General features: G+C 44.9%; 1 protein-coding gene across 1 annotated transcript in view; it reads left to right on the top strand.

Annotated features, from left to right (window-relative positions):
- Nucleotides 1-12,221, top strand: part of ace (angiotensin I converting enzyme (peptidyl-dipeptidase A) 1) — a 46,310-nt gene extending 34,089 nt beyond the window's left edge. The window contains exons 24-25 of the mRNA XM_038299710.1: nt 1,852-2,036; nt 11,763-12,221. Coding sequence (XP_038155638.1) covers nt 1,852-2,036; nt 11,763-11,971 — 394 coding nt within the window. The 3' untranslated portion in view covers nt 11,972-12,221. The remainder of the gene's footprint in view (nt 1-1,851; nt 2,037-11,762) is intronic.
- Nucleotides 12,222-13,528: the final 1,307 nt, after the last annotated feature.

Below are 13,528 nucleotides of genomic sequence, written 5' to 3'. Positions count from 1 at the left end.
CCTTTAAGTCACTGTCTGGAGCAAAAGAGGAAGGATGTGTCACCTCAGTAAGGGGGAGGAAAAGAGGAAGAACATTTTATTTTACGAAACCAGCATCCTGTCTGCTTCCATGCAAAGGTTTTAGTGATCATGAAGGAGAGAAAAATATTCACACACTCCCCCAAGCTGTAAACCGTTATAACATGTAATTCTTTCTGTTCATATAAAGAAGGCCGAACATTCTTTCAAAGTTCGACATAAATTAACGCCTGACTGATAAATGCCCTTTTATAAAGGAATTTGGACTTCAACATATTTTAGGAAGATGAACTGCCTTGTTCAGAGAAATCAATCAAATAGAAAAGCATTTATGAGTCACTTTAAGCTCCAAGATATTCAAGAAAAGATTAGAAAAAAGTTTACAACAAATTAAAATAAGGGAGGAAAGGGCCGACAATATCAAATGTTTTTTGAATCCCAAAACAAATAATTTTCTTTAACAAAAGGAAAAAATAAAAATAGCAATAAACCGTAGTCGTAGTGCCCAATCATCCACTCATTAAGGAGGGCACCACAAAACCCAGAACAACAAAAACACTGCAGGCATCTGCTCCCTCTGGGGAAATATTCATGATAACATAGAAACTCAATAACATTGGAAAGAAGCACTGCTGACGCTCCATCAGGTATATTTACCAAAACATATCTTGGCCATTCTAAAGACCTTATGTGTTCCACAGACATCTACATTCTAAAGACAAAAGATCATTTCACCGTCAGATATGGTGCCAATGTGATGATCTGGGATTCATTGATTTTTAAGCTCAGTCACACTTTGTCCTAGCCTCGTGAGACCATCCTGATCTCGCAAGCTTTCAAGGTTTCACTCGCAGATCAGTCTGGAGACTCTCTGTTGAAGAACATTTGGAGCCGTTCACCAAACGAACGTCCAATCAGCGTTGGCTTTGAGGCGGGTTGAGGTGTGAAGCAACGAGAAGCACGACAGTTCAGTCTAAAGAACATGGCGGCTTCAGCCGATGAAACTAGCGTTATCGGAATTACAGAGTATTTCTTCACTGAAAGAAGAGCAAAACACTGCTCTGGAGGCTTTTCTCAGAGGAAAAGATGTTTTTGCTCTTCTCACGACTGGTTTCAGCAAGAGTAGCCTGGCTTGTGGTTGTGTTTTCGTCGTCCCTCTGTTAGTACGTCATATGCTTCGTTGATCTGATTGGTTTATTTGGCCCGTCTATCACCAACATAGGCCAATCAGCTAACCAGTATTTTCACCCCTTCCCAAAATTACTTCAACAGAAGGTTTCCAGATGGATATGTGGAGCAAATCCATCTGGCGGAGTCAGGTTAACTTTGTCCACCCCCCCAAAAAAACAGCCTAAAGCTCAACATCAGCTCTACCTGTATAGGGCTCCACACCGATGCTAAGGTTTTTAAGTGGCCTAGTCATTCCAAAAAAGTAAAAAAAAAAACAATCTTTTTTTGGAAGGACTATAACCTGGACGTCTGACAATCTTCACCAGCAAGTGGCCTAGTCAAAGTCTGCAACATAAAAATCATTTCATTTAGTCAATTGCTATCATTTCTATCACAGGACTTCACAAAGCATGCCACTTTAAGGCACTTTACAGAGTCAAATGTGGCTTGATTAAAACAGTTAATTAAAAACACAATATCCTAAAACCACCATAGTAAAGCTGAAGACTATTGGCTACTCTCAACACATTTGGCAGCCGGTTATTCGATTTTAGGGCAAAGATTTTTCCTCCCACATAAATGTTTTTTCCTGAAGAACTCTGTTAATATATTAACAAGAATAATGAAGAATTTTCTAAATCGTTTGACTTTTTTTTCTTGCAGGGATGTGATGAAGCTTGGTTCCAGTAAGCCATGGCCTGAAGCCATGGCCATGATCACGGGTCAGTCCAAAATGAGTGCCAAGCCTCTCATGGAGTACTTTAAACCCCTCATTGACTGGCTTCAGGAGGAGAACAACAAGAACAAAGAAGTCCGTGGATGGCCAGAGTATAACTGGAAACCTTCAGGTATGATTAATGCACTCAGACACTTTTTATTCAACCACACAAAGATGCAAGGTGGGTTTTTCTTTTCAGACAGACAGACAGACAAATATAATGTAGGGATGTGTTGGAAGAACTGCATCAATGGTTTTCAAATCTAATTAGGTAGAGCCTTTCTTTGTTTCTTAGGGATTGTCTGTTACTGCGCTGTGGAAAACTCTCAACTTTTTACACAATAATATTTGAAAAACAGAAATCACTATCAATTTTCTTCAGATTTAATGCTGTACCAACATATTACTCTTCTGACGGATCTACTGACATTACAACTAATCAATTCCTCGATACACGCCGGACAATGAAGATATGACAAAAATTTGTACACACATGAAACATACGTTTCTCTCAATAGAGTTTAATAAATTCAAAGGTTTTCAATTTGGAGTATTTATAATTAATATTGTCACAACATTGCAATAATGTTCTTATCTACATACGTTTCTCTCATAAACTAAACACTCCAAATAAACAAATTGCAAAGTGTAATTCTGCAAAAACTAGTAAAAGCTGATTTTTATTACATTCAGTGTGGCAATAACAACTGGGCATTACACATTATAGTGTAAAACTTTTTTAAACTAATCCATTGCTATACTATAAAGCTTCAGTCTTTTACTGCATAGTATACGCGAATGCATTTTAAATCAGTCACACGCCGATGCCTTTAAAATATACAGAAAACCTTTTGGACAACCTTCTTTTTTTTCCACCATTCTTTCAAAATCCGTCGCGATTTCAGCAGAAAACGCCTTAAAATCCAGTACAACGTTTAACCTTTTAGAACCGCTTAAAAGCAGATGCAGCCTTTTGTCTCCATACAAAATAAGTTTATTTTATTTAAATATTCTTATACAAAACAAGTTTATTGTGAGATTGAACTGAAGCCCCATTTAATATTTAGATGTGGCGAACTAAATCTGCCAAAGTTTTGCAGTGTGAGGATAAAGGCGATAGGGATATAGTCCGGTAGCCTAAAGTTAATAGCTCTTTTCCCCCCTCACTTGGCTCCCGAAAGCAGAAACACACAACAAAAACCATTAGGAATTTCACAAGTTATGTGACACTTAGGCTGAGACCGTTCTAATCCCACAAAAAACACATTTTGATCTAAGCAGCTCCAACTTAGCTCTGGCTGTAGTGCTATTCCTCCAGCATATCCCTGTATTAAAGCTGAAGTCCTGTAAGTTTCTATTTCATCCCTACTGACCGCCAGACAGGGAGGTGCTGAAACAGCCAATGAAATGTTACTCCCTGTTTCCGGCGCTAAGCGCATTTACGAGTAATTATACCAACATAGTCCACACCTGTGACAAACACCAGGATGACCACTCCAGAAGCTATCATAGCCTGTGTCATCCATTGCTCTGCTCCTTTTTTCTTCTCGCAAGCGGTTTCGCTTAACTTACCCGTTCGTCTGAAGCCCCTGTCTCCTGACCAGAGTTGCGGTTTATTCTCCGCCCAATCCCAGGGCTGACACACGGGTTGCGATTCTGAAGATTACGGAAGTAAGTGCCTTGTTTGCCTGGTGATGTAGCGTCCGCTGGGCCCCCTCTCACTCCCAGGCTCACGACTTTAGCTTTTTTTACCTACAAGCTTCGTGCTTTTTGTTTCCGAACTGGTGACCTGCAGCGTTTTCGCCACCTACTCCCAGTGTGAATCAACTCACTGCCGAAGTTGATATACGGCTAACGTAGTATAGCTTCCTTTCTAGTTTGTTGGGGTTATACCTGTACGGCGAGCGCGGTTTTTTCATTCGCCCCCTCTCCCAGTAATATTCCTACATTTTGACATCCAATTTTTTCAAAACCGGTCTGGCGCTGCTAGAATTACATGACGGGCCGCAGGTTTTCGCCCCCGCTCTCCCAACCCAAGTGGGGCCTACTTCGTGGCCGAAGTTTGGAGACGGCTAACGTTGTTAAGCCTTTTTTTTCTGGTTTGTTTGCAGCATTCATCATCGTCTGCACATAATTATAAATGGTGACGGCAAGCGTTTTCGCCCCCTCTATCCACAGTACACAACCCTTTTTTTTGCAGCCTTTCGTATGTCCTGCACCTCTTAATTTGGTGACGGCAGCCGTTTATCGCTCCCCTACTCCCTACACTTTAGTGCCATAACGCTAACGTTGTTACACTTTTTTTTTTTGTTTATTGCTTTTATACGCTGGTTACGGTAAGCGGTTCCCCGCCCCCTCTCCAACCGTATCGTGTCCAGCCACTTGTGTCCGCAGCCTCTCTGTTGTTATCCGCTAATAAATTGGGTGACGGCAGCGTTGTACGCTTCCTACTATCCAACTTAAGTATTCCATACAGCTAACGTTGTTAGCTTTTTTTGGCGTTATTGGGTTTTATACCTGGTGACGGTACAGCGTTCTCAGGCACCCCACACTCCCAGTATTCGCTGGCATTGTGCTCGCAGCCGTCTTTCGTTTCTCCTGGCTGTAAATATTATGGGGTTGACGGCTCTTGCGTTTGCCCCCCTCCCGATTTTTCGATAACTTTCTGTTCTTTAAGCCTTGACGGCCTTCGAACATGGAGGCTCTCACAGCTCGCATACAGATTGTGGGCTGCCTCTGCAGGCAGAGGATGGCTCACGACCTGTGCCCCCTTTTTTAAACCGCCTTGGACAAAAGCACCTTTTGGAGCGCTGTCTGAGAACCCCTGTATGAACATGCAGCTTTATGCCCCATGCCGTGAGGGTGGCCCCGTTGGCCCAGTTGGATCGCCCCCCAGCTGGAGGGATCACGGACCCTTCCGCCCTCTGGGCAAAGGCAGGGTTCCCCCCCCACAAGCGTTCTAAAGCGCCAGTGGTGGGACACAGCTTCTGTGCCCTCTTCCCCACCGAGGAAAGCGGCGGCACAAACCTGACCAGAGGCCTGTCCACTATAAAAGGTGGAGCAATTTGTTCAGTCAGAGCTGGCACAATGATGAAGTCCTTGTTGCAGACACGGCAATCTGAATCCTCGCTCACCAGTGGTTTGGGACACACACTCTTCTCCCCACCGAATGACCCGAGCTGGTTGTAGAGGACGACGTTATCTCGGGCTGCCTCCCGTCCCGCTACTCATTTTAAGATGAGGAGGAGGCAGGGTCCTCTCAGCCTCTGAGGCTGGTTCATTTTCATCCTCACAGTGGCGCGGTTGGGAGAGTGCGCGTGGAACGGTTCCATGCGGGAGGTCATGTCTATGGCCCGAAGCAAGCTGCAGCTCGGAACTCCACAAGGAGAGGCTATCCAGCTCTAGGCAGTGGCTTTTTTCCAGAAAGCACTTGGGAAGGGCTCCCTCACTCCTTTTTTCTGTACCTCCATCCAGAAGAGTAACCTGAAGGCAGTTACAACCACGCCTGGGGCCTGTTGGACACTGAACCAAGAGAGCGCATCTGCGTCTCTCCTCGATGGTCGTGTAATTAGCTGCCATGCATGAGTCAGAGGAAAGGCCGGCCTGGACCGTACCACAATTGAACCCCAGCTGTTCTTCACTGATGTGTCACCGAGATGAAGCCCTGCGTCCTGATTGTCCGGTGCGCTCGCGGACCTCAATGTCGGGAGTTTTACATGATGACCTCCCTCTGTAAGGGACGTACAATGCAGGAGCCGACGGTGCATGGCCGCCTTGCTAATCTCCCTGGGTGCACCTCATTTTATTTAGCCCTGTCAGCAACCTGTTGCAGGACACTTGGTGGTGCAAGTGCGGCGATTGTTATAGTGTCGCAGCGCTGGCAGGGCCTTCGCGCTGATGACCAGAGAGCTTGAACGGTGTCAACAGTCTTTCCTGTCACAAGCTCGTAGACCGTCTGTTTTTGCACAGTCTCCTCATGACAGAACATGCGCCGTACGGACCCACAAGGGGTGTCCACCGTTGTACCAGGGGCAAGCTCGTTTGGCATCTAGACTGCCTTCGGAGGCGCTGGAGCGAACGGACAGCTCAGGCATCGATCACAGCTATCCCAGCACGCTTTCCGGCCTCGCAGGAGCAACCTTACCTGCCTTTCCCCAGCGTTCACGGTGCCGCCCTGCCACTACCCCAGCGTTCGAGCCCCACGACCTCAAACTGAGTGGCAGACACAGTGGTTCTCATCCCACACACACACACACACACACACAAGAGACCGAGAAGGACTTTCGTGAGCCAGTCCTGCCCAAGGCCCTGTTTAGACAGACCCGGGCCTCAAATCCTGGACGCGCCACTCACCCCCAGAGCCCCCAGGAGGTCCGTGGGGAATAGAAGATGATGCCACCGAATTGCCGACCGTGCGGACACAGTTTTCCCATCAGGAGCTGAATTTCTGGGCTGCTCATAGCCCGTAGATCCATGGGTGGTTGGCCACCATCTCAAACCAATGGCTACAGGCTCCAGTTCCGACGGCGGCCCCCCCTCTCAACATTCGGGTCAAGACACATACTGGTCAATCACAGACCCGGTGAAATCTCAGTCACTAGACCATGAGCTTTCCGCCATCTCCTGTGGCAAGGGGGCAATCGATGTCTGTACAGAATCTCTGGCAGCAACCCGTAGGCTACTACTCCACATAACTTCCTATGTGGCCAAGAAGATCGCACGCGGTTTTCCCCCATTTTAGATCTAAGGGGGATACGAATCGTTACCTGAAGGTCCGTCCCTTCCACATTGCTCACCATAACAGAAGGTCCTTCAGACCATTGTTGGCGGGAGATTTTACAATCCAGTAAGGATCCTGACAGACTCCTACTTTCACTGCCTATACAGCGGCAGAAAGCAAATCGCCTGCGTTTTCTTCAAGGTTCGGCCTATTCGGGGGCCGCCATGGCAAATTCCGGTGCTCCCATTCGGGCTCTCCCTTCAACACCCAGGCAGTACTTTACTCGATGCGTGAAAGCAGCCCCTCTCCTTCTAGCAGGCCGTCCGGAGTCACAGGATTGCTGCCCATACCTAGGAACGATTGCTTCTTTGCTGCTCCCTCTCAGGTAAGCTGCCTCTCGGCTATACGTCCCAGCTTCTACTTCATTTGTCAATGTTAGCCACTCGGAAGTCAACCTGGCAAAGAGTTGATCTGTTCCCATCATCAAGACAACCACCTTTCTTGGGATGCATCTGGACTCTGCTCAACCATGATGGCCCCGTCCATCGTGTTCACTGAGGGTGGAACGACGATAACTCCAGCTTGTCCGTACGATTCGACTGGGCAGGGAGTTTCCCTACATCACCTACCTGCGAATGGCTCGGGTCAAAACTGACATCAGTCACAATCGTGTCGTGCTCCTTAGGGCTGCTCCTTCTGTGTCCTTTGCAGCGATGGCTCAACAGACATTTCGCCTAGACGTCCAGGCTCGCACAGTCATCGATGCTAATGGTGACGCAGGAGCAGCCTCCATGAGCCCAGCTCCTTGGCGAGACGACCCTTTTGTCCGTGGTGTCTTCCAAAGGTGAGTGCTAGTAGTAGTAGTCGAAGGGGAGGTGGTTCACCACTGATGCCAGCCTCATGGCTAGGCGGTTGCAGTGTAGGCATACACAGACGTTCGAGTCTCTGGGACCCAAGGTAGCGCAACACGTAACACAATAAATGTGCTGTGGAGCAATAGCGGGCTGTGCACCATGGGCCCTCAGGTGCCTTCGGCCCCACACCTAGAGGAAGGAAGGAACTTGCTGATTCGCTACAGACAACACCTCTGTTTTTATCAATAATAAACCACCACAGGGTGGCACCAAGTTCAGCACGTCTCTGAAGGTGTCGAAGGGATCTTCCATGAATTGAGGGCGTATCCCGTCATGTGGTACCCTGCGCAGCGAGCGTATCTGCCAGGAGCGGCAGAAACCAGGTTGGCGGACATCTCTATCCCGCCAGGCCCTGCTCAGGAGAGTGGTCTCTCACCATCCACAGACGTAGTGGCGCATAATCTGGAACCTCATTGGGCAAGGCAGAAGGTAGATCTGTTCGCCACACAGAGGAGTCGACCCCTTGCCCCCTATGGCTAGATTCCCACAACCGGGATGGCGGCGCACTGGGCAGGATGCACTGGCTCAAGTCCATGGCCGCCAGAGGTTCTCCTGTATGCTTTCACGACCCCTCTCACATAGGTTTGGCCGACTCTACGGAGGGTTCTCGAGCAGGGCCACAGAGTGTTGCTGGTAGCTCCGTTCTGGCCAGGCGCGGCCGTGGTTCCCCTGTATTGGAGTCATCTCTTGTGTCACGGGTAACTCCATGCGGCGTCTTCCACAAGGAGGGATCTGCTGTCCCTCAGTTGGGGGGAGACAGATATAGGGCACCCCAACCCTCAACGTCTCCCAGCCTGTGGGAAATGCCTCTGGGAGGCTGACATGGGTGTTCAGACACCGTGAGACACAGCGCGTATTGAGTGCTAAGGAGGCTTCCACCCACTCGGCAGCAGTATCTAACAGTATGGCGCCTAACTTTTCTAGTGGGTGGCTCGCCTGCCCACAATGAGAACACCGCTTCTCCCTTTTCCTGCTTCGTGCCATAAAACACTATTTTACGCGCGGAGTCACTCACTCCATCTCTCCTTGATAAGGGCCGCTCCTCCTCCCATCGACCTTAAAGTGTATGTTGCAAGCAATTTCAGTCTTCACCGACACTGTTTGACAACCGTACCAGATGGGGTGCGCCATGAACTGGTTTCATTTTTTTCTCTCGTGGTGCTCGTAGGTTGTGCCAGGCGCCAGCCCAGGAGCCCCAAGTTGGGATCTGCCATTGGTTATCACAGCTCTGTGCCACCCTCCAATCGAGCCTTGGCACAGCAGAACTCAAGGTGGCTTTTCCTGCAAGGCGCTTTCCTGATCGGCTATCGTCCTCAGCTGAAGGGGTCAGCGAGCTACATGCTCTTTCTGTCAGCCCTAGGTGGATCAGGTGGAATCCAGATGGCTCTGGTGTTACCCTTGGCCTAATACTGCGTTTGTGCCTAAGGTGTATGTCCCTCCTTTTCAACGTAACCAAGCCATTGCGGCTCGGTCTTTCAAAGCCTCAATCTGGTACACACTGCGAATGAAGTCGGAGTTTTTGTGCCCAGTAAGAGCTTGAGGCATACATTTTGCTGCCACCAGCCAATCTGATACGCTCGGCACCAGCTTTTTACCTATGTCTATGGGACCAAGTTAGGCTGTCCTCTTTCTAAACAGAGCGTCTGTCCCATTGGGATTGTGAGTGTCATACTGCCACGCCTACGCTGCACAGGTCACGCTCCCTGCCCAGTTCCGGTGTGAGAGCACATTCCACAGAGCGTCACCGCTTCCTGGCTTGCTTTTGAGAAGGGGTTCCGTCTGAACTAAATGAGCTCGCTGCTTCATGGCTTCCCCCAACCACCTCACCAGGGTTCTACAGTGTCATGGGCTGCCCCTCATCCCCCTGGGTCAGGTCCCTTTTACAAAGTTCTGCTGGGCCACCCTCTGTGAGGTATTGCTCAGGATTCCTTGTGACATCGTTGGCATTAGTCAGTCAGTGCTTTCAGCACCGGCCCTCTGGCGGTCAGTAGGATGAAATAGAAAACGAAAGTTACGTATTAACTAAGGTTCTATGAATCCCGGATGACCGCCAGAGCTTCTCTGTCACTCGAGAATCCTAGCTTTTGCGAGAAGATTCGTAGGAGCAGAGCAAAGATGACACCATGGCTATATAGCTTTCTGAGTTGTCATCCGTGTCACATGGTGTGACACTGTTTTGTATAATACTTCGAACTGCGCATGCCCAAGGGAACATTCAGTGCTTTCAGCACAACCGCCCTCTGGCGGTCATATCCGGGATTCATAGAACCGTAGTTACATTACGTAACTTTCGTTTTAAAAATCACTTTATTGTCATATTGCTAAAACTGTCCCTACTGCCCAGACAGTCATTACATGTGATATGTAACCTGTGAAAAAAACTACTTCAAATGTCCCCGCATACAGCATCTATTCAATCTGGAAAGAAGAATTCGGGATGATCAAAACAACCAATCACAGCAAGGAGCGTTCTGATTGGAGTGTCAATCACAGCTCACCATAACGCTTATTCCCGCCCCCCCCCCCCCCCCCCCCCCCCCCCCCCTTCTGGTCGCATGCTGTAGCCGCGCAGATGCTGTGAGGAGGGGGTGGAGCTTGGAGGTTAGGGCATGAGTTGAAGCAGAGAGGGTGGGGGAGTGGAGGTGAAACCCAGTTTTTCCTTAAAATTTTCAGGTCGAAGTTCTGCTCACCATCCTCATGGTTACAGACTGCAGCTTTAAGAGCTCTTATCTAATGGTTAACTTGATTTTCCACAGCATTATGCTCCCTCCAGACCATTTCTCTCTCTCCGATGGGGGATGTGAAATTCATCACTGCATGGGTAACATCGGTAATTGTCATCTTCCCTTGCACGAGTGTTTAGCATGGAACCTCATGGAAGCCAGGTTGTTTGAACTCTAGCTGTACAGTCTATATGACGTTAGTCCAAACACTGAAACTTTAATGTAACTTCATTATGTTTAACAACACAAAAAAAAATTCCTGATGTTTGTCTCAAGGTGGAGAGGCAGATCCCGTTCCTTTCCTTGTTTTCTTCTCTTAGCACACAGCAACAAAGATCCTCTAAATGTTGGTATTAAACTGTACAGTTCACTGCTAAAAATTAAAATCTGAATAAGTCCATTTTTTCTTAAAAAATAAGTGTTTACTAATATGCGTTTTTTGCGGGCATTGAAGGAGGTGTTCCTCTTTGCCAATGAGGGACCAAAGATAAATATAACAATTTATAAATAATAAAAAACATTTACCATTGCCTTATTTCATAATGCATTTAATCTAATTGAACCTACTCATTTAAGAGGAAGAATATTCATTCCATTGGCAAACTCATCTTATGGAATTTATTTTTATGTTTTGAGCTTTTCATAAACCGACAAAATACTGGGTGCGTTTTTTTTATGAGACCTGATAAGTGCTAGATCTGAGCTGGAGAGGTGTGAAAGTTTCCTCAATAAACTAGTAACACTAGTCTAAAAGTGCTTTGTTGAAACATCTTAGATGCTCTTAATCCAGTCATCACTTTAAGGACAAGAAACTCTTTTTCTAAGTTTTTTTTAAATCTAATAATAATCGGATAGCAAAAGGTTCTTGAAGGAAGACTTTTTATATAATCAAACCAGGTGAAACTAAAACTTTTCCACCTGAGGAGTCCTGGATAGAGAATATTGACAGACCAAAATGTCTTTTTTTTTTTTAACGATTAATATTTGCCTGTACATATGTTTATTTACAATTTTGGTGTAATTGCTGCTCTAAGTTGTCAGTGGGAAAAGGGCTCTGTCAGCTAAAGACACGTTTTACTTTCTTATACTCAATACATCCATTATCTGACACGCTTCTTTGAGATTGTTTAAGGCCTTAGTTTGTTCTTTGCAAGAACTCCAACTCAAACAGATTAACCATCTCCATACAGCAGAGAATGTGATACTTGACAATCTAGAAAATAACCCTATAAAAAGCTGTTCCTCCTTCATTCAATTCAAATCAATTCAGTTTATTTCTATAGCGCCAAATTCACAACACATGTCATCTCAAGGCACTTTACAGTTCAACCAGATCATACAGTGAAATTGATACAAAGTTTTCTATCTAAGGAAAACCCAGCTGATTGCATCGACTCATTGACTCAAATACAATCCCTCACACTAAGCATGCTTGTAGCGACAGTGGAGAGGAAAAACTCCCTTTTAACAGAATTCTTATCTTTGTGTATGCTTTTCAGAACCTGATGCTGAGGTCGTGGTGAATGATGGTAAGGTGGAGTTCCTGGGACTGAGGGTGAACCAGGGCGCTGCCAAAGCTGGCCAGTGGCTACTGCTCTCCATCAGCCTTGTTTTCTTGCTGGTCATCCTTCTCCTCGCCTACAGATACAGAAAGTCAAAAAAGAGCGGAAAGTCCCTCTCCATGATGGAGCTAAAGAACAAGGATTGAATGTTGTGTTAATTCTGGCAGATTTATTGTAGCTACCACAAAACCAACCTCAATGTGAACAACTGCATCATGTCGGAGCACATTTTCTAATCAACCGTTCGGTTTTAAATTTTTGCCTCTTTCACACTGAATGTCAGAAATCCCTATTTCCTGAAAAGCAACACTTTGCAAATCTACATAAACCAGAACTTGTATCAAATGTTCCTGTTTAAATGTAATATTTAGGAAACATGTTTAATAAAAAAAAAAATCAAATGTTTTACTGATGGTTTTAAATGTGTTATAATGGCAACCTTTTTTTGTAATATGGTGTAATTAGTGGAAGATGTATAGATTTGATTTTTCCATTTTATTTTATAATTCTGGAATAGCTGGAATAAGATGAGTATTAACGGAGGGCCATACATTTTTAACACTCCTAAGATATATCTTAGAAATACATGCATATGATATCTTAGATAAACACACACACACACACACACATATATATATATATATATATATATATATATGTAAGTTTTGAGTGTGTTGTCAGTTATATAAAAATGGCAGATCATTTCTTAGATTTTTTGTCGCAAAAATATAAGTAGACAGCTATGAAGGACCAGTCATGCCATAACAAAAAAAATGTAATAAAAAAAAACATAGAATTTAAAGTATTTGATAAAAAAAATCTTAATCTGTTATATTTACTGAGCGCACTTAGATTTAATAACATTTGCTTTGTTTTCTGAAAATGCAAAACAAATTGTAATTTATTTTTAATATATATATATATATAAGTTTAAAAGAGGAAATTTTTTTATAAAATGTATGTTTATTGTGTAAACATGTTTTAATATCTAATTTTACTTCCTTTGTATATCTGTAATGAAAAAAAGATTCAATTCTGCCTTGTTTGCTTAAATAATTAATAAATGTTCTTCTTTTTGAAAACAATTTATTTCAGCTGCGTCCATGATACAAAAAACTATGGAAGCCCGTTTCCGCCACTCTGTAAAAAAAAAAAAAAAAAAAACTATCTCAATATGAGATAGTAACTCAATATAATGAGATAATATCTCATTATAATGAGATATTATCTCAATATGAGATAATATCATTATAATGAGATAGTAACTCAATATAATGGGATAGGATCTCATTATAATGAGATATTATCTCAATATGAGATAATATCATTATAATGAGATAGTAACTCAATATAATGAGATAGTATCTAGTAGAATTCAATTCAATTCAGTTTATATATATAGCGCCAAATTCACAACACATGTCATCTCAAGGCACTTTACAGTTCAACCAGATCATACAGTCAAATCGATACAAAGTTTTCTATCCAAGGAAAACCAGTTGATTGCATTGACTCATTGACTCAAATACAATCCCCCACACTAAGCATGCTTGTAGCGACAGTGGAGAGGAAAAACTCCCTTTTAACAGGAAGAAACCTCCAGCAGAACCAGGCTCAGTGTGAGCGACCATCTGCTGAGGCCGACTGGGGTTCAAGGAGACAGAAGCAGAGATACAAAAAGCAGCTGTAAAAGGCGGCCCCGT

This window comes from Cyprinodon tularosa, unplaced genomic scaffold (assembly GCF_016077235.1).
Source record: "Cyprinodon tularosa strain WSP-4 unplaced genomic scaffold, ASM1607723v1 ctg433, whole genome shotgun sequence".
In the NCBI taxonomy this organism is placed as follows: domain Eukaryota; kingdom Metazoa; phylum Chordata; class Actinopteri; order Cyprinodontiformes; family Cyprinodontidae; genus Cyprinodon; species Cyprinodon tularosa.
The sequence above is the reverse complement of the archived record's forward strand: the minus strand, read 5'-3'. Positions and strand labels throughout refer to the sequence as shown.